General features: G+C 36.2%; 1 protein-coding gene across 1 annotated transcript; it reads left to right on the forward strand.

The window, feature by feature from the left end:
- The first annotated feature begins 3783 nt into the window (after window positions 1–3783).
- Window positions 3784–4638, forward strand: LOC133792481 (uncharacterized). Its single transcript, XM_062230388.1, has 2 exons — window positions 3784–4159; window positions 4259–4638. Exons 1-2 carry the CDS (start codon window positions 3784–3786, stop codon window positions 4636–4638), a joined length of 756 nt encoding a protein of 251 aa, XP_062086372.1.
- The last annotated feature ends 13914 nt before the right edge of the window (window positions 4639–18552 follow it).

Here is an 18552-nt window from a genome sequence, read left to right on the forward strand (position 1 = left end):
GAACTAGGAGGTCATCGTCAATGGGTTTTTCTCCTCCCCACGGGTCTTGCATATGAACTGCAAACAGACAAAGGAGGAGATAAGACGCACAGCCTGTGAACTTATGTTGAAAGTTGGAATAACGTTGATCGCGTCTATCAACCAGCAGCATTCTAACCGAACACTAAGTTTTATGCTAGCAGTTTGAAAAATGGATCGAAAAGTGAAAGTAAAAAGTTTTCTGAAAAGAAGCTTTTTCAACTCCTAAGGGGCGGGAAAAACCCAGTTTTTCAACTAGCCTAAAAATCGAATTTTTACGTCGATTTTACGCCCTAAACCTATGATCCTGACTATCGAACTGATTCATAACTTATGTATAGCAAAAGTACACTACCTTATCAAGCATCAAACGGTATATACAAAATCCTCACAAATTTCTACTTAAGAACGCAAAGAGTTTCAGAGCACAGAGGCATAATACATGGCATCTCAAAAGTCAAACGTCAAAGAAGATTTACTTGAACGAAGGTTGGAGATTCTGAAAGATAGAAGCTTTGGGTTTGCAGGTGAAAGATCCTCGGCAGGGTGTCTGATAACTTCGAAGTTCTGGGCTCTGGAATATGGTTCTTGAAAGTTTTTAGCAAGAAGATGGTGAGTAAAAGGATAAAAGAAGAAGGTGGTGGTTACTTATAGAAACCGAGGTGTGCCAAAAAGGAGCAATCATGACTTACATTTTTTCGAGGTATGGTGGAGTGTAACAGCCGTCAAAATGGTTTCTTGGAAGCCGAAAAGGTGCGATTGGACGTGGTTGGTTCACAGTTTCCAAGAACGCACGAGGGACTTTGACAGATTTCATGGGGCATATGAAAGGTTTTTTCCTAAGTTTACTTATTGTTGGTTGCAATAAATAAACTTGGGGGGAAAATGTTATCCAAAGAACAGGCATGGATGACGTGGCAAACATTTTTAACATGTGGCTGACACCTGGCAGAGGTTCTGTTCGACCATCGACCAGGGAGATTCCCCTAGGGTAACATTTGGACTTTATAAACGACCAGCCTGGTCATATACTCCGTATATTTTGAGAAGATCTTGTGCAATTATAATCATATCCGAGATTATCTCCCATGATTCCTGAGTATCCGATTAATTAAGAAAGAATATCTGTAACAAATTTATGTAATCTTCCTTGAGCCTATAAATAAAGAAAAATAGCTCAAGGAAGGGACCTTTTTTAGCTAATCTGAGTTTATGCTTTACAAGAGAAATATAGCTACTACCTTCTGATTGTATTATTCATCCCTCTAAGGTTGGTGAAACTCAAAGAACCCTAGTTCTTTTATCACTCCTTTGAGAATCAATATCAATAATAGCTTAAGTGGACGTAGGTCATTACCAATTCTTGGGGCCGAACTACTATAATTTGTTGTGTCGTTTACTGTTCTTTCCATTAAATCTACTTCAATACCTTCTATCACATCAAGCATTTGACTCCGTGTCAGTTGACCAAAACGAGGGTCAACACTTACCTTAGCCTAGGGTCGAGCCTACTATAAAGTAATATATGAACTTTAAGGGAATGTGCAATGTAACAGCATTTTGCTATATTTGGTGCAGAGATCTTTCTAATGTAGCATTATTATCCACTGTATTTTGCTGTGTTTGCTACAGTACACAGTATATATGCTGCGTACTGTAGCACACGGTATTGTCTCTTTTTTTTCTTTTATTATTTTATTATATTTAATTATTATTATATATATTTATATTATTATTTATATATATTTATATTATTATATATATAATTTAGAATTTATTTTATTATGTGGAGATTAAATTGTATATACCACAAATTATTATTTTTTAATTATAATTTAAATAAAACATTATTAAATATTTATATTTTTTTAATATTACACAATACAAACATTACAAATTTAAAGACACATTAAAAAAATTAAAATTGAACACATTAAACATCACATTCTCATTATAATCAATAGTACACATTCTCAACATTCACAATCACATTACAATTTATTTTAATATTAATCATAGTAATGCATACGAAACATACTAAAAATTATACAATAAAACATTATAAACTTAAATCATAGTCAATGTTACACAATAAAAACATTACAAACTTAAACATACATTGAAAAATTAAAATTAAACACGCCAAAATCAAACGGGAAGCAATAACATAGAAATAAACCTTATGAGATACAAAGACAACAATTCAATAACGTGGAAAATTATTCCCTGTTCCGCCAAGATAGTCAAAATATGGTCTATAATCTTGTGAGTCATTTTCAGATCTTTCACCTTGATCTTGAGATCATTGCCCTTCATCTTGAGCACTTTGTCCTTGATATTGAGATGCTCGATATTGTGATCCCTGATATTGAGATCCTTCTCCTTGTTCTCCAACTTCGGATGTTCATGCTCTTTCTCTGTAAATTCTTCTTTTTTCGCTTTGAATGTGCTGACAAAACTCTAGATCGTATATAGAATCCAAATCCGTGAATAAAATTTTATCTTCAGTCTTTCTTTTATGACATTCATTTCTATCTGTGTTACTCTTTTCAATAACTTGAACGAGTTTTTTTAATTTGTTCCATTAGTTTGTTAAATTGATCATCATCTAATTGTTTTTCCTTTTCTTTTTTCACACCAATAGTTCTTTCAATTGAATTAGTAATGATTTCCTCATTATTTATATTAAGATCAAATGAACTCATACCGGTGGATGCTGACGTCGGAGAATCGAAATTGTGAGATGATACTTTGGACGAAGTAAAATTAGAACCATCTTATTGGAATCTACTTGGTGCATTGATGTTGTCATCACTTGTAAATTTCTGAATGTGTTTGAGGATTGGCCACACATGATCAAATTTGAAGCCTCTGCTATATTTTTTTTCTTGGGCTAATAACATCTTCGCTTGATTTAACTATTAAAACATAAATAAAATAATGGTGTCAATAAAATTTAAAAACAATTTAGTAACAATAAGTAAATTATAACAAACACTTACAATATCTTCTTGTGAAGCACCACTTGGATTTTTATTTTCAATTTGGTTGATGCATCCCCTTAATTTTGCAACTGCACCAATAATGGTAGGCATTCGAGTTTGCGAAGATCTTCTTGGTCGAGGTTGATTACTAAATTTCCCATTCTTGTGGTACTCTGATTCAACTCTTGCCCAAAAACTGTTACCTGATTGCTTTCTTCCTATAATTGGATCTTGAGAAATGTCAATATATACATGGCATAAGTGCATATCTTCCTCAAGTGAGTATGAATCAGTGCGACTGGAAGACATTTTGGAAGAAAATGTAGTTGTTTTGAAAATATGTTGAAGAGATGTGATCATTTTGAATGAGTAGTGTGGAAGAGGTAATCCGTTTGAATGAGTAGTGTGGGATTATATCGGGATGAAAAAGCTACATAAGATTTGATTTCTTATCTTCTGATTTTGGATTCAGAAGATAAGATGTGATTTTACAACACAATGCAACGGTGAAGATTGTGGCCAAATTATTTCAGCGGCCAAGATTAATCCGTGAGATTTCTTATCTTCTGACTTTGGATTCAGAAGATAAGATGTGATTGGATAACACAATGCAACGGTTGAGATTGTGGTCAATTTATTTCAGTGGCCAAGATTAATCCGTGAGATTTCTTATCTTCTGATTTTGGATTCAGAAGATAAGGATATTTACACTATAAAACATGGATATCACACATGATATAGGGTACGCCGAAAAATATATACAATTTAACTTTGATAAAATATGAATTCTTATCCTGGTAGTTCATCTTATTTATCATCGTCTTCTTCAGATGATGACTATTATGATGATATAGAAATGCAAGTAGTAGGTCAAATTACTGCTAACAACAATTTTTGCATTGCTCAACACCAAAAAAACAAAGGCTCACATCGAGGCTCGATTCCTGGTCATATAGTTATCAACCGTGACCGGGAAAGTGCTGATCGCAATCTCTTCAACGACTATTTTGCAGAGAATCCTCGATTTACCGATTTGATGTTTCGCCGAAGATTTCGAATGGGTCGTCCTTTATTCCTTTATATTTTGGATGCTATACAAAGACATGACAATTACGTCATCCAGCGAAGGGATGGAATGGGTAAACTTGGGTTATCAGGTTTGCAAAAAGTAACAGATATATTTCGAATGTTGGCGTATGGTGTACCAGTAGATGCTACCGATGAATACATCAAAATAGGATAATCTACAACTATAGAAAGCTTGAAGCGATTTTGTCGTGTTGTTGTCGAGGTGTTTGGAGCCCGCTATCTCCGATCACCTAACGCTGATGATGTTGCAAGACTACTCCACATTGGTGACCGTCGAGGTTTTCCAGGAATGTTGGGAAGTTTAGATTGTATGCATTGGAAATGGAAAAATTGCCCAAATGCTTGGGGAGGACAATATGACGGTCGTAGTGGGTCCCCAACTATTATTCTTGAAGCTGTAGCTGACTATGATCTCTGGATATGGCATGCATATTTTGGTTTACCGGGATCTAATAATGACATTAATGTGCTGGAGGCATCCTATCTTTTTGCTAATATTGCTGAAGGTATTGCTCCACCTGCTAATTATGTTATTAAAGGAAAATAGTATAATATGGGTTATTATTTAGCTGATGGTATATATCCAAAATGGTCTACTCTTGTTCAAAGTATTCATGATCCACGTGGTCCAAAAAAGAAATTATTTGAAATGAAACAAGAAGCGTGTAGAAAAGATGTGGAACGTGCATTTGGAGTACTGCAATCTAGATTTGCAATTATTGCTGGACCGGCACGTCTTTGGAATAAAAAAGTATTACATGATATAATGACTTCATGTATTATTATGCATAATATGGTAATTGAAGAGCGAGTCAAAGTGTCAATTCCAAATGTTCAAATGGTAGAAGATGATAATGCTCGGTTTCAAGAATTTCTTACTAAACATAGAAAAATCAAGGATAAGGAAGCTCACATTGAGCTTCGAAATGCATTAATTGAGCACTTGTGGGACGAATATGGTAACTCACAAAATTAAAATATATATTTTCAAGTGTGTATTTTAGGTTTAATTTAATCTAATGTAATGTAATATTTTTTTTCCATGAATGTAATATTTTTTCTCTAGTGATGTAATCTTTATGTTACTACATGCAATATGATCTTTTAATTTATCAAGTTTTAATTATTTATATAGTATTATTGTCATGTAATTAATGAGTAGTTTTATTTAAAACATTAATTAGATATAATAATTGTGATGATTTTGATAAATTAATATAATAATAAAAAGAATATTCAATTTATTTAAAAAAATAATATAATAATAAATAATTTTTTTTTTGTAGTTTTTAGTGTTGTGGTTGGAGTGAAAATGGTTTTTGACACCAAATTTGATGTTGGCGTGACACCAAATTTGGTGTCAAGATTGGAAATGCTCTAAGTATAATAGGGTTGATCATAACATGATAGAAGTACCTATTTTTGTTGACAACGACATTTCTAAAATATTAAATACATTACATAAGAATTAGATTATTTATACGAATAGTTTGAAAGATTAACTATGATCACAATATGATTTAATAAATAGAATGATGTTTCACAAGTAAATTTGAGAATTCTTAGACACTATAAAAATGAAATAATATAAACACAATTTGACAAATATATTTGTAATATTTTTTAACTGTATATTTTTTGTGCTTCTAGCAACTCCAAAATGTATAATATTTATGTTTTTAATAAAAGGGTAATTTCATATAATGAAGATTAATGTAATTCTACAAAATATATATAAACTATAAATTAATATTAAATAAATGTATTAGTTACAATTAAAAGAAGTAACTTTCACATGAATTGCCACAATTATAGTTTTTGTTTTGATTATGTTTTGAATTGCACTGGATTCAGCAAATTGATCCCAACATTTTAGTAAAATAGATTTTCTCCTATTGACAAGAAAATATAAATGATTAATATAAATATAATTGAATAAATACTTGTGTTACCTGATATAGTTTTGAGTATCTTATTCTTGATTCACAAGTACTATTTCTTGTATCTCTTCCAAGTTATTTCGTGTATGAATGTATATTTTGGAATTAATAGCTATTGCAACTCTAATGAGATTTATAGTTAAAAAAAAAAAGAACAAAATTTTATTTTTACGCCCTAAATCTACAATCTCGACTACAAAACTAGCTCCTAACTCCTACGGGAAAAAATTTCACTACCCTATCAATCATTTGTCAACATGCAAACAATCCCCATACATTTTCAGCCAAGAACACGAAGGGGTTCAGAGATAAAAACACGCATAAGGCAATTTCGAATAGCAATTCAAAGGACAAGAAAATTTGTGAAACTTACTCAGATAAAGATCGAAGTCCGAAGGTGAGAGCTGTCGAACATCTGAGTATAGATGTTTGAAAATTTCTGGGCTCTGGGGCGCGAGTTCTACAACGTTTTTCAAGAAGGCAAAAGCAAGTAAAAGGTAAAAATGGTAACTTAAGGGTTATTTATGAAGACCAAGGCACGTTAAAAGAGGCAATCATGAGTTACTTTTTTTTAAGTATGGGGAAGTGGAATGGCCGTCGGACACACTCTTGGGAAACTGAAAGGACCTGATTAGACATGATTGGTCACCTTTTCCGAGAAAGCACGGGCGGTTCTGACAGATTTCGTGAGGTATTCGAAGAGTCGGTTTCCTAAGTTTACTTATTGCTGGTCGCGATAAATAAACTTGGGGGGCAAATGTTTACCCAAAAATGGCTATTGACGACGTGGCAAAGATTTATCGCACGTGGATTGACACGTGGTGGGATTGAAGGGTAAATGTGCTGTTAGGCTATTGACCAGAAGCGTGCCTCATCGTCAATGTTAATTTTTGATACTACTAGGTTGATCGTGAAGCCCGAGTTATTTCCTTTTTAAGTTGTAATCTAATATTAAGTGCATTTGAATATTTTTTCATAATTATCCTTGATACGCGATTATTAAGGAAAGACATGACACGTTAGCATGTAAAACCCTCCTTGAGCCTATATATATGCATGAAATAGTTCAAGGAATGGACTTTTTGGATTCATTAGCTTTTTTGCTTGATATTAAGAGAGAAAGAGCTATAGTGATTGTTCTTCATTCTATTGTAATCTTTCCAAGGTTTGTGAAACTCAAAGAACCCTAGTTTTTTTATCACAGCTTTGAAGTTCAATAATAACAATACACTGAGTGGACGTAGGTCATTACCAATCACTGGGGCCGAACCACTATAATTTTTTGGTATTTTTTTCTTTTCCATTAGATTATATTTTCAAGCGTCGTTTTATATCCTGTCGTAAATTTGACTCCGTATCGTTAGCTAAATTGAGGGTGAACAATATGAATAGTTTGAAAGATTAACTATGGTCACAATATGATTTAATAAATAGAATGATGTTTCACAAGTAAATTTGAGAATTCTTAGACACTATTAAAATGAAATAATATAAACATAATTTGACAAATATATTTGTAATATTTTTTAACGGTATAAAATGAATGACTTTTTGAGCTTCTAACAACTCCAAAATGTATAATATTTATGTTTTTAATAAAAGGGTAATTTCATATAATGAAGATTAATGTAATTCTAGAAAATATATATAAACTATAAATTAATATTAAATAAATGTATTAGTTGCAATTAAAAGAAGTAACTGTCACATGCCACAATTAAAGGTTTTGTTTTGATTATGTTTTCAATTGCGCTAGATTCAGGCTTAGCAAATTGATCCCAACATTTTAGTAAAATAGGTTTTTTCCTATTGACAAGAAAATATAAATGATTAAAAAAAATATAATTAAATAAATACTTGTGTTACCTGATATAATTTTGAGTATCTTACTTTTGATTCACAAGTACTATTTTTTGTATCTCTTGCAAGTTATTTCGTGTATGAATGTATTTTTTTTGGGATTAATAGCTATTGCAACTCCAATAAGATCTATAATTAAAAAAAAATTGTTTTTATTTTTATATTGGAGAATATAATATAAATTAAGAATATTAAATTTATGCTATCAACTGATGTCTTTATATATGAAGGGAAGTCAGCCAAAGGAGTGAAAGTATAATATAGTAATGCTTCCATTTTGTTGTCTTCCACTTTATCAACTAAAATATATTTGTTGATTACCCATTCATACGAATTTGATATCACTTGATGTTGGAGTTTATTGTTCTTTACATTTGCATTTGAGATGTAGTATTTTTTTGTGGATGATTAGCTTTTTCTCAAAAAAAATTAATGTGGTCATCATACAAGATGACTTGTATTTGTGTGCCCTATAAAAATGTGTAGCATTGTATTACTATTAATAAATAAGAGTAATTAAAAAAAATCATAAAATAAGTAAATTATTGAACAAGCCACATAATACTAAACTCTGATATTTTTTTTTACCAGATTTTGCAAATCCTTTTTCTACCACTATTACTTTTGCTTTCATTTTGTGCCCCATGGATGGATATCTTTGATAAATTTTTCTTGTTTTACCAATAAACCTATATGCAATTTGGAAATGTTTAAGCATTATATTTTAATTATGTTAATGAATATGAACTGAATAAACAAAAATATGAAGAATAATAAGCAACAAAATTATATTGAGCTTAGCTTTTCAACTTTTTACTTATTTTTCAATCTGTCTTCAAATTCATTTTTTTCTGCTGTTTTTTAAACTAAAAAAATATATTTTATCATGAAATCTTTATTCTCCCTTTCAGTAAAATGATATATGATGTGGAGTAAGGTTCATTTTCTAAGGATGTTTCTAAAATTATTATGAAACAAATAAATGATACTATTGTTGTTTTAGTGTGGATAAAATTTGATATATTTAATTCATAAATATTAAATATCAATATATGTATATTGATTTTAAAATGAAAAATAATTAAGAAATATTGTAATGAATTGAAAAGCTGTAAAGCTAAATATTTTTTAAATCAAAATTAAATAAAATTTGATTAAAATAAAAAAGTCTTAGATTTAGTGTCAAACGCGGAGAAAATAGTATCTTGAATAGTTTTTCTCTAAGTTTATACGCAGTTAATTAATTAAGTCTCCTCTATTTTTAAGGTCCTAAGAAATGAAGAAAATTAATTTAACATCTTATTTTAAACTTTTGAGTCATATTGTAACGCTCTACTATTCAGTGACCGTTAACAGTGTTAAACTCGCTAATCGAGTTATTTGGCCATAATTGTGTAACTAAATATGTTTAACGGTTTAGGGTTAAATTTTTTTTTTAAGAAACAACGTTTCACTAAAACATTTACTGTATACATTGAGATCTCAAAAATATAATTTAAAGGTTAATTACAACAAAAGATTTACAACCAGCCGACCTAAGCGGCAAAATAGGGTTTAACCCTAATTCCTCTTTAAACCCTCAGCCGTGGCGATCGAGCAGCCACATATGTACACATCGTCACCTAAGCTCTCCAACTCAAGCATGATCCAACTTTCTTTTGTCTCTACCTGCACTACATAGCACCCGTGAGCCGAAGCTCAGCAAGAAAACTCATTATGCTCATGAACAGTAATAACATGTTACTAAGCCATAATAGGCATGCCTAGCAATAATAGCCCTATTCATGCATGCAAATAAGTCCAAATAATGATTGTGGATCCTACCATCCTGTATGGATGACTATCAAGTCAATCCTAATAAGATGAGTGATTAACACTTTGAGATTCTGATAATCATGCTGAGGCTTGTAGCCCTAATCAGATGAGTGATTAACACTTGAGATTTTGATAATCATGTTGGGGCTTATAGCCATAATCAGATGAGTGATTAACACTTGAGATTCTGATAATCATGTTGGGGCGTGTAGCCCTAATCAAATGAGTGACTGATGAGTGAGTCACTAACTTAAACAAGATGAGTGACTGATGAGTGAGTCACTAACTTAAACCAGATGAGTGAGTCACTAACTTGGGCTCCACACCCTTAGCCATGTGACGATACAATCATCTGGGCCTTCTGGCCCTGGCTCTAAGTAACTAGTCATTAGGCTAGACAATCGCTTTTAGTTTTCATTGAACTTGAGGTCGGTCAAGCATTAATGCTCCTAATGATTCATTCAATGCTTATGTCGATTAGATATAATCTTTTCGGCTTGCGTTAAATACGCCAATACCGTTCTTGACTCATAGGTCAAATCCATACGATTAGTGCTCAGTTTTACTGCTGAACTTGACTAATAAGTCACAACTTCACAATCAATACTAACACCATTGCCGATTCCTAACTCATAGGCCAGTTCCATTCACAAATAAGCAATACAACCAGGCATATATCATATGTCAAATATCCAAATATAGGGCATTTAGCATGCTTACTCAACAATCACTAACATAGTTATGATCGTGCACATTTACAAAGACTCAAGCTCTGATCAATCTCATATTCAATATTCATGTCATGCCCTAATCACATGTATCTCATGCATCACATGCATCACATATTGGGTGCAGTTTTCTTACCTCTGGTTCGAGCGAGAAATAACAAATGAACGACCCTTGAGAAGGATCAATCATTTGATCCCTTAGCGATCACCCAGTCATAACCAAATATGGAATCCAATTAATGAAATCAACAATAAAAGGTTCTCGACCTAAACCTCACTCCCGGGACCTCGAATCGTACTCAAACGGTTAGTGAATTCGATCCCGAGCCTTAGGAATTGAAACCCCGAGCCAAAAACCCTCAAAAGTGCCCAAAAATAGGGTAGCGCCCCAGCACTGCCCCCCTAGCACCCCAGCGCTGCCCCCCTAGCGCCCCAGTACTACAACCAGAGTTGACTGGCCTTGGACAGCACTGTAGCACCCTCCCTTGGGCGCTGTAGCGCTAGGAACAAGCTGAATTAGCCCTGGTTTTTCCTCCTTCGAGTTTTCAAATTCCAAGCTTCACAAACTGATCCCAAACCTCAACCAAACTCACAAATGAACCCAAATACCCAACATACATGTCCTAGGCATCAAAATCTAATCATCCTTTACCAAAAACCCTCATCAATTCTCACTATCCAAATCAAAATCCCAACTGAACATCTAAAGGAAAACAGAGCATAAACCAAAGTTTCCATGGTTAAAAACTTACCTCAAGCTTAGAATTACACCCTCTTCAATGGTAGAACATAACCCTATACCCTCAAGGCTTGGTTCCCTAGCTTGAATCTTCAATTGGGCTTCAAAAAAATTCAAAGGAAAAAGGAGGAGGAATGATGATCGGGAGAGAAGAAGAAAGCATGCTCTATTTTGCTTAAGCTTTCTACAACTTTCTAACTGATATATATCCTTTAGGTCAAAAGACCAAAACGCCCCCAAGCTTAAATAAAACCCTTAACAGCCACCAAGGGCAAAATCGTCATTTCTCCTCTATCTCGTTAATCATAATTAACACCCTCCAATTCCCATTATTCCCAATATTCTCAAATGCTAATAAATCATATCACATTACCCTTTAATTCCTAGTAATGTACAAATCCTCAAATTACCCCGAGCCCCGAAATTAATCCCGTTATGACCAAACCAATAACTTGCATTCAAAAATCGTCTCATGCCAAATGGCTCGAACAAATCCACATTATAATGTGGTCTTATTCATAGTTCACCAACATGCATGAAAATATACAAATATGCACTCAACTGGCCAAATTACTGAAATGCCCTTATAATGAAAAGTGGACCCATATGCATGCATTTATCATCATATAATAATATAATTCACATAATCATGCATATAATCATTTAATGGCACAATAAATCAATTATGGTCCTCCCGGCCTCCTAATCAAGATCCTAAACTTTATTAGGGATTTTGGAACATTACACATAGAACATATCAGTTTAAATTAAAGAGAAAAAGGAAAGAAAAAAAAACAAAGAAAATAATGAAAACTGAAACTTGTTTAGGAAGTATGCATTTATGACTAAATATCAAACCAGATTAGTATAGTATAGTATATATATACTCAATTACACTCAATTAAAGAAAATAGAGACTAATAAAATTCAAATAAAACTTTCTCTTCTGGGGAGATCAATAAATAAAAAAAAAGTACCCCTAGACATTTACTCAAATTGTATACACTTTAAACATACAATAATGTGTTAAATTTTAATTATAGATAATTTTAAGTGGATACCATATTACTTTTAATTGTGTGGTTGAAATTAATTATACATCATTATGTGTAAATAATTATATAATTTGAATGTGTGTCAATCATTACTCATAAAAAAACATAACTGAGGATAACAATTGAATTTTCACTTACTTGAAAAGGGTCTCCACAGACTTTGATGAACCAGCGTACACAAACTTTCTCTTAGTCTTCCGTCCAGAAAGTAGTGATATTCCTACTGAAGGACAAGTACCGCCATGGAAGGTTGATAACCACCTTCACAAACTCGGTTGAGGATTAGAACACAAACTTTATATAGATATATACACATGTTAACCTTTTACTCACCCATTAATGCATTTTTATTCATTAATATATTAAGAAAATAGGAAAAAAATAACACAGATACAAAATCTGACCGTTTTTAATAAATGTTCTTACAATGTTCAACGAAGCTATTCTGAAATTTCTGACCGACCTTTCCAATAATGTGACTGTGAAGCCTATATAAAAAATAAAATAATAGAAAATTGATGAAAAAAAATAGTAACATAGATATTGAGAAAGTAAAAATGTTTATGAAGAATAAAAAAAATTGAGAACATTAGTTTGCTCTAACTTTTGTAATATGATGAAACAAAGATTGATTGACTCATTGAAGAAAAAAGAAGAGAAAAAGATAAAGAAAGTCATTTTTGTAAGGAACAAAAAGGAAGAAAAAGAGAAGTATGCAAATTTCATTTAACAATTCATACAGAATAAATACAAAATCAGAGCAGAAAGAATCTGAAAGATAGTAATACCTGATGAAGACTGTATTTTTAAATCGAAATGCTTGTAGTATAAGTGAGAACGAAATGTGATTTGAAAGAAAATGTATAAAGAAAGGGTGAGTAAAATGTCTCTATTTCGTTTATAAATCTAGTACATGAATGAAAGAAAGTCAGCTGTGCGTCATATTTTGTGTTTTTTCCAAAAAAAAAAAAAAAAAAGTCAACCAGACATGAAAAAGTCAAAAAATATTGGGATTCAAACATGGTTATTTGTGTAACTAGAAGAGACAAAATGCCACTACACCAAGGCATATTTTATGCAAATGATATATTATTGTATATTTTATTATCTTTTAGCCTATTAAAACTAAATTTAATAAAAAAATTGGGCCTGGCTTTGTAGGGCTCTACACACAGGCCTACTTTGCCGCCCAGAGTTGAGCTTGCTAGAAGTACCTAATTTTGTTGACAATGACATTTCTAAAATATTAAATATATTACGTAAGAATTAGATTATTTATATATATGTGTGTGTTTACCCAATAATAGCTATTGATGACGTGGCAAAGATTTCTCACGCGTGGATTGACACGTGGTGGGATTGAAAGGTAAATGTGTTGTTCGGCTATCGACCAGAAGCACTCCTCATCGTCAATGTTAATTTTTTATATGACCAGGCTGATCGTGAAGCCCGAGTTATTTCCTCTTTAAGTTGTAATCTAATATTAAGTGTATTTGAATATTTCTTCATAATTATCCTTGATACGCGATTATTAAGGAAAGATAAGATACGTTAGCATGTAGAACCCTCCTTGAGCCTATAAATATGCATGAAATAGCTCAAGGAATGGACTTTTTGGATTCATTAGCTTTTTTTCTTGATATTAAGAGAGAAAGAGCTATAGTGATTGTTCTTCATTCTATTGTAATATTTCCAAGGTTTGTGAAACTCAAAGAACCTTAGTTTTTTTATCACAGCTTTGAAGTTCAATAATAACAACACACTGAGTGGACGTAGGTTATTACCAATCACTGGGGCTGAACCACTATAATTTTTTGGTGTTTTTTCCTTTCCATTAGATTATCTTTTCTAGTGTCGTTCTATATCCTGTCGTATATTTGACTCCGTGTCGTTGGCTAAATCGAGGGTCAACATTTTGGTGCTTTCATTGAGAGCTTGTGAAAGAATCTAATGGCAAAAACATCCAAGAAGACCGGACAGGCCCCTGGCGCTGCATCATCCCAGCCTCCTCCCCCAAATGTGGCTGAGGACGAACCACATTTGGAATTTGATGAGGAGGAGTTAGATTCTAAAACCTTGAAGGTGACACTGGGGGTGTTGCAGGATGAGTTGGCCAATCTAAGGGCCAATCAAGAGAATGTTGCAGAGATAATGGCGTCGCATCAAAGAGAAATAGAACGCCAGAGTTAGGAGCTGAGCGAGCGGCAGGCTGAGATGGATGATCGACAGAGGGATGCCATGGCCACCCTTGAAGCGGCCATCCAGCTGGCTAGGAATCAGGTTGCGCCAGACTCCCAGCCACCAAATGGGCCGCCTCAAAGGGGCCCCAATCTTAGTCCTCCGCTCCAGCCAGTAAGCCCTCAAAGGCCGGAGCAGCCGCCTGTGGCTAAGGATGATGTCCCACCTAGGGATCCTGAACAGCAGCCTCCATCTCAGGCTGGTCGAGGAAATCCCCCACGCCCGAGGCAGAATAGGGTGGGGAAATCGCCCCGCAGCCCTAGACGCCCAAGGGATGAAGAGCCGAATATTCTGAGCAGGGGGCAGCATCCTTCTACCAACAGGAGGAACTACGAGACAGGCTCTGCGGTCAGGGGCCCCCCACGGCATAACAATGCACGGGGACCCACCGACTAGCGCAGGCCTCCCCCTTAATGCTCAGGAAATGCCAGCCCAAGGAGGCAACAAAGTGAATAGTCAGTCACACTATAGTCAGCCACGATTCAGAGATGGCCACGATTACAATGAAGCTAATTCCGGCAAAATAAATGCTGGTCGGTGGAACGAAGAAAGAGGTGGAGGCAGAAGCCCACCACCTCGAGAGGACCGACCAGCGGGCCATAACGCTGGGGAGCAGCCTAGGCAGCAGAACATCTTTAGTAGGCTGGGAGCCAGTGAGCAGTGACGAAGAGACGATGATCTGAGGGATGTACTTAACGACCGCCGGGAAAGGCATGATAAGTACGTTCCCTCGACACCAGTGGCCCCAGCAATCCCAGAAGCTGTTCAGGCCCATATCGATGCCTTGAACCAGGCAGTGCGGCAGCTGGTCGGGGGGCGAACATCTCACATTGAGTACGATCGGAGGAGAAGAACTCATTTTGTACAGAGGATTGCTGTGGCTGAAACCCCCAGTAAATTCAAGATGCCAACACTGCTAAATTTTGACAGGTATGGAGACTTAGTATCTCACGTTAATAAGTTTGAGATACAAATGGTTATATAAAAGGTGTCAGAAGATGCCCGCTGCCGCATCTTCCCCGCAACGCTGTCTGACACCGCCCAGGAGTGGTTCTTAAGTTCCCTCCTGCTAGTATAGTATCATGGGAAATTTTCAAAAGGATTTTTACGGAAAGTTCTATGCGGGTCGCGTGCACCCCACTGAGGCCAACCAGCTAGTCGAAATATGCCAGTAAAAGGGAGAGCCCTTGAAGGAGTACGTTCAGCACTTCATGCGAGCTGCAGCCAAAGCCAAGACTGTGGGCGACGAAAGTAAGATGATGGCCCTAACTGCTGGGGTTAGACGCCATTCACCCCTATGGAGCAACCTCAGAAAGAATTGGGTAAAGAGCACCCAAGAGTTCTTAGATCGAGCTGATTGGTACATCAAGCTCGAAGACGTGATTGCCAACGAAGGGAAATCGCCAACAAAAGACAAGGGGCCCAAGGAAGAACCCGCCAAAGCCGCCAATGGGTCGGAAAAACCCAATGGCAACGGCAAAGGCAACGGGAATGACAATGGCAGAAATGGTGGAAAGTGGGCGAACAATGAACCCTCAACCTCCGAGAGTAAGCACCCCAAAGGCAATCGGTATAAACCAAGATTCACCAACTACACTACCCTTGTTGAAAGCCGAGCTGAGGTCTACCAAGCGACCAGCTCAAGCATGCCCTACAAACGACCCGCACCTATAAGGAAAGATATCTCCAAGAGAGATACAACAAAGTTCTGTCATTTTCACAACGACTACGGGCACGACACAAACGAGTTTAACCAGCTGAAGGAAGAGATTGAGTTCTTGATAAGGCAGGGACATTTAAGAAGATATGTGTGAGCTACAAGAGGTTCTCAGCGAGAGGCTCAAGGTGGCAACGAGCCGGCGCCTGCAAGCCAACGCTCACCACCTTTATAGCCAGCTCCTGTGGCAGGCACTCTAGTCACCATCTACGGAGGCCCGCATTTGCAGGAGATAGTGGGAAGGCAAGAGAACGATATGCTCGAACCCTGCGCCATGACCAGGACATCGAGATGATGAGTGTCGAGGATCGAGCACTAAAAAAGGCTCGAACAGAGGAGGAACTAATAACCTTCTCTGACAACGGCGCCCAGCACATGCGATTCCCACACTCCGATCAGCTGGTTGTGGACGTGCAGATTGCAAACATGATGGTGAAGAGGGTATTGGTTGATACAGGAAGTTCGGTTAATATCCTATACAAGTCTTCACTGGAAAGAATGAAGTTGTCCGTAAAGGACCTGGAGCCATGCAACCAAACCATTTATGGTTTTTTCCAGAGAAGGGCTCGCCCCAACAGGGTCAATTAGACTCCCAATTACAGCAGGCATTGCACCTGCTAATAGGACATTACTCACTACTTTTATAGTAGTTGATTGTCCCTCAGCATACAATGCTATAATTGGGAGACCAATTTTAGTCGACCTGCGAGTCGTCACCTCGATATGGCACCTCGCCATGAAATTCCCAACAGACGCCGAGATAGGTTGCGTATTGGGAAACCAGAGGGAGTCGAGGGAGTGCTACAACGCCTCGATCACCAAAGTGAAGAAGGGTGTATCGAGAGACGCTACAGAAAAGGAGTTGCAAATGGCGATTGATGTTCAGACCCACTCAGGTGATAATGTCACCAAATAGGGCGTTGCCCAAAGCAAGGATAGGGATTTGGATCCTCGCTTTGGGGATTTTGAAGAAGAAGTGGGACCCATCGAGGACCTTGAAGAAGTCCAACTCGATGAAGAAAATCCGACCAGAGTTGTGAAAGTCGGTAAAAACTTAGAGACAACAACAAAACAAGCACTGGTGGAGTTTTTAAGGAGGAACCAGGAGGTCTTTTCCTAGTCGGACAAAGACATGGTCGGGATAGATCCTGCAGTCATCAGCCATGTGCTAAACATCGACAAGAGTTTTCCACCAGTGCAACAAAAAAGAAGGCTGCTCGACAAAGATAGATCAAGGGCCTTAAAAGAAGAAGTCGAGAAGCTGAAGGAGAATGGGTTCGTCAAGGTGGCATTTTATCCATCGTGGGTCTCTAATCCCGTACTAGTGCCCAAGTCGAATGTCAAGTGGCATACGTGCGTGGATTTTACAAACCTAAATAAAGTCTGCCTCAAAGATTGTTTCCCACTCCCAAGGATCGACCAGCTGATCAATGCCACTGCAGGACATGAGATCCTCTCATTCATGGATGCATACTCCGGGTATAACCAAATTAGTATGTATCCCCCTGATGAAGATCACACTAGCTTTCAGACTGATATAGGACTCTACTGTTACAAAGTGATGCCCTTTGGTTTGAAAAATGCTGGTGCGACTTACCAGAGACTCGTCAACCACATGCTTAAGGAGCTGATCGGCACAAACATGGAGGTATATGTCGACGACATACTGGTCAAGTCAAAGAAAGTAGAAGGGCATGTAAGGGATTTGCAGGAGTGCTTCAGCATCTTGAATAAATACCGGATGAAGTTAAATCCCCTTAAATGATCCTTTGGAGTAGGATTAAGGAAGTTCTTGGGATTTATAGTTAACTCGAGAGGAATTGAAGCCAATCCAGAGAAAATTAAAGCCCTGATTGACATGAAATCGCCTATAAAGATTAAGGATGTTCAAAGCTTAACCGGAAGAATTGCCGCTCTAAGTAGATTCATTTCAAAATCAACAGATAAGTGCATCCTATTCTTTAATCTACTCAGGGGCAATAAGAAGTTTGAATGGACGGAAGAGTGCGAACAGGCTTTTCAAGCACTAAAAACACATATGGCGCAACCACCCATCCTGTCAAAGCCGGTTGATAAAGAAACTTTATTCATCTACCTGGCGATCACGGAATACGCTGCTAGTGTCGTTCTAGTAAGGGAAGAAGAAGGTATATAGAAGGTTGTCTACTATGTAAGCAAAAGGCTGATTGGAGCAGAACAATGGTACCCACCCATTGAAAAGCTAGCATATTGCTTAATTTTGGCCTCCAGGAAACTGCGACCTTACTTCTAAGCTCATCCAATTACGGTCTTGACTGGCCAGCCTCTTTGACAAGTCCTGCAAAAACTAGAGGCTACAGATAGATTGCTAAAATGGGCAGTCGAACTCA

Source organism: Humulus lupulus, chromosome 7, assembly GCF_963169125.1.
Source record: "Humulus lupulus chromosome 7, drHumLupu1.1, whole genome shotgun sequence".
In the NCBI taxonomy this organism is placed as follows: Eukaryota; Viridiplantae; Streptophyta; class Magnoliopsida; order Rosales; family Cannabaceae; genus Humulus; species Humulus lupulus.

Excerpts from the sequence above, each read along its gene's own strand:
- LOC133792481 (XM_062230388.1), top strand. The coding sequence starts at position 3,784 with ATGAATTCTTATCCTGGTAGTTCATCTTATTTATCATCGTCTTCTTCA. Across the intron at positions 4,160-4,258 it reads GGGTAAACTTGGGTTATCAG|AAAGCTTGAAGCGATTTTGT; the intron begins GTTTGCAAAAAG and ends CTACAACTATAG.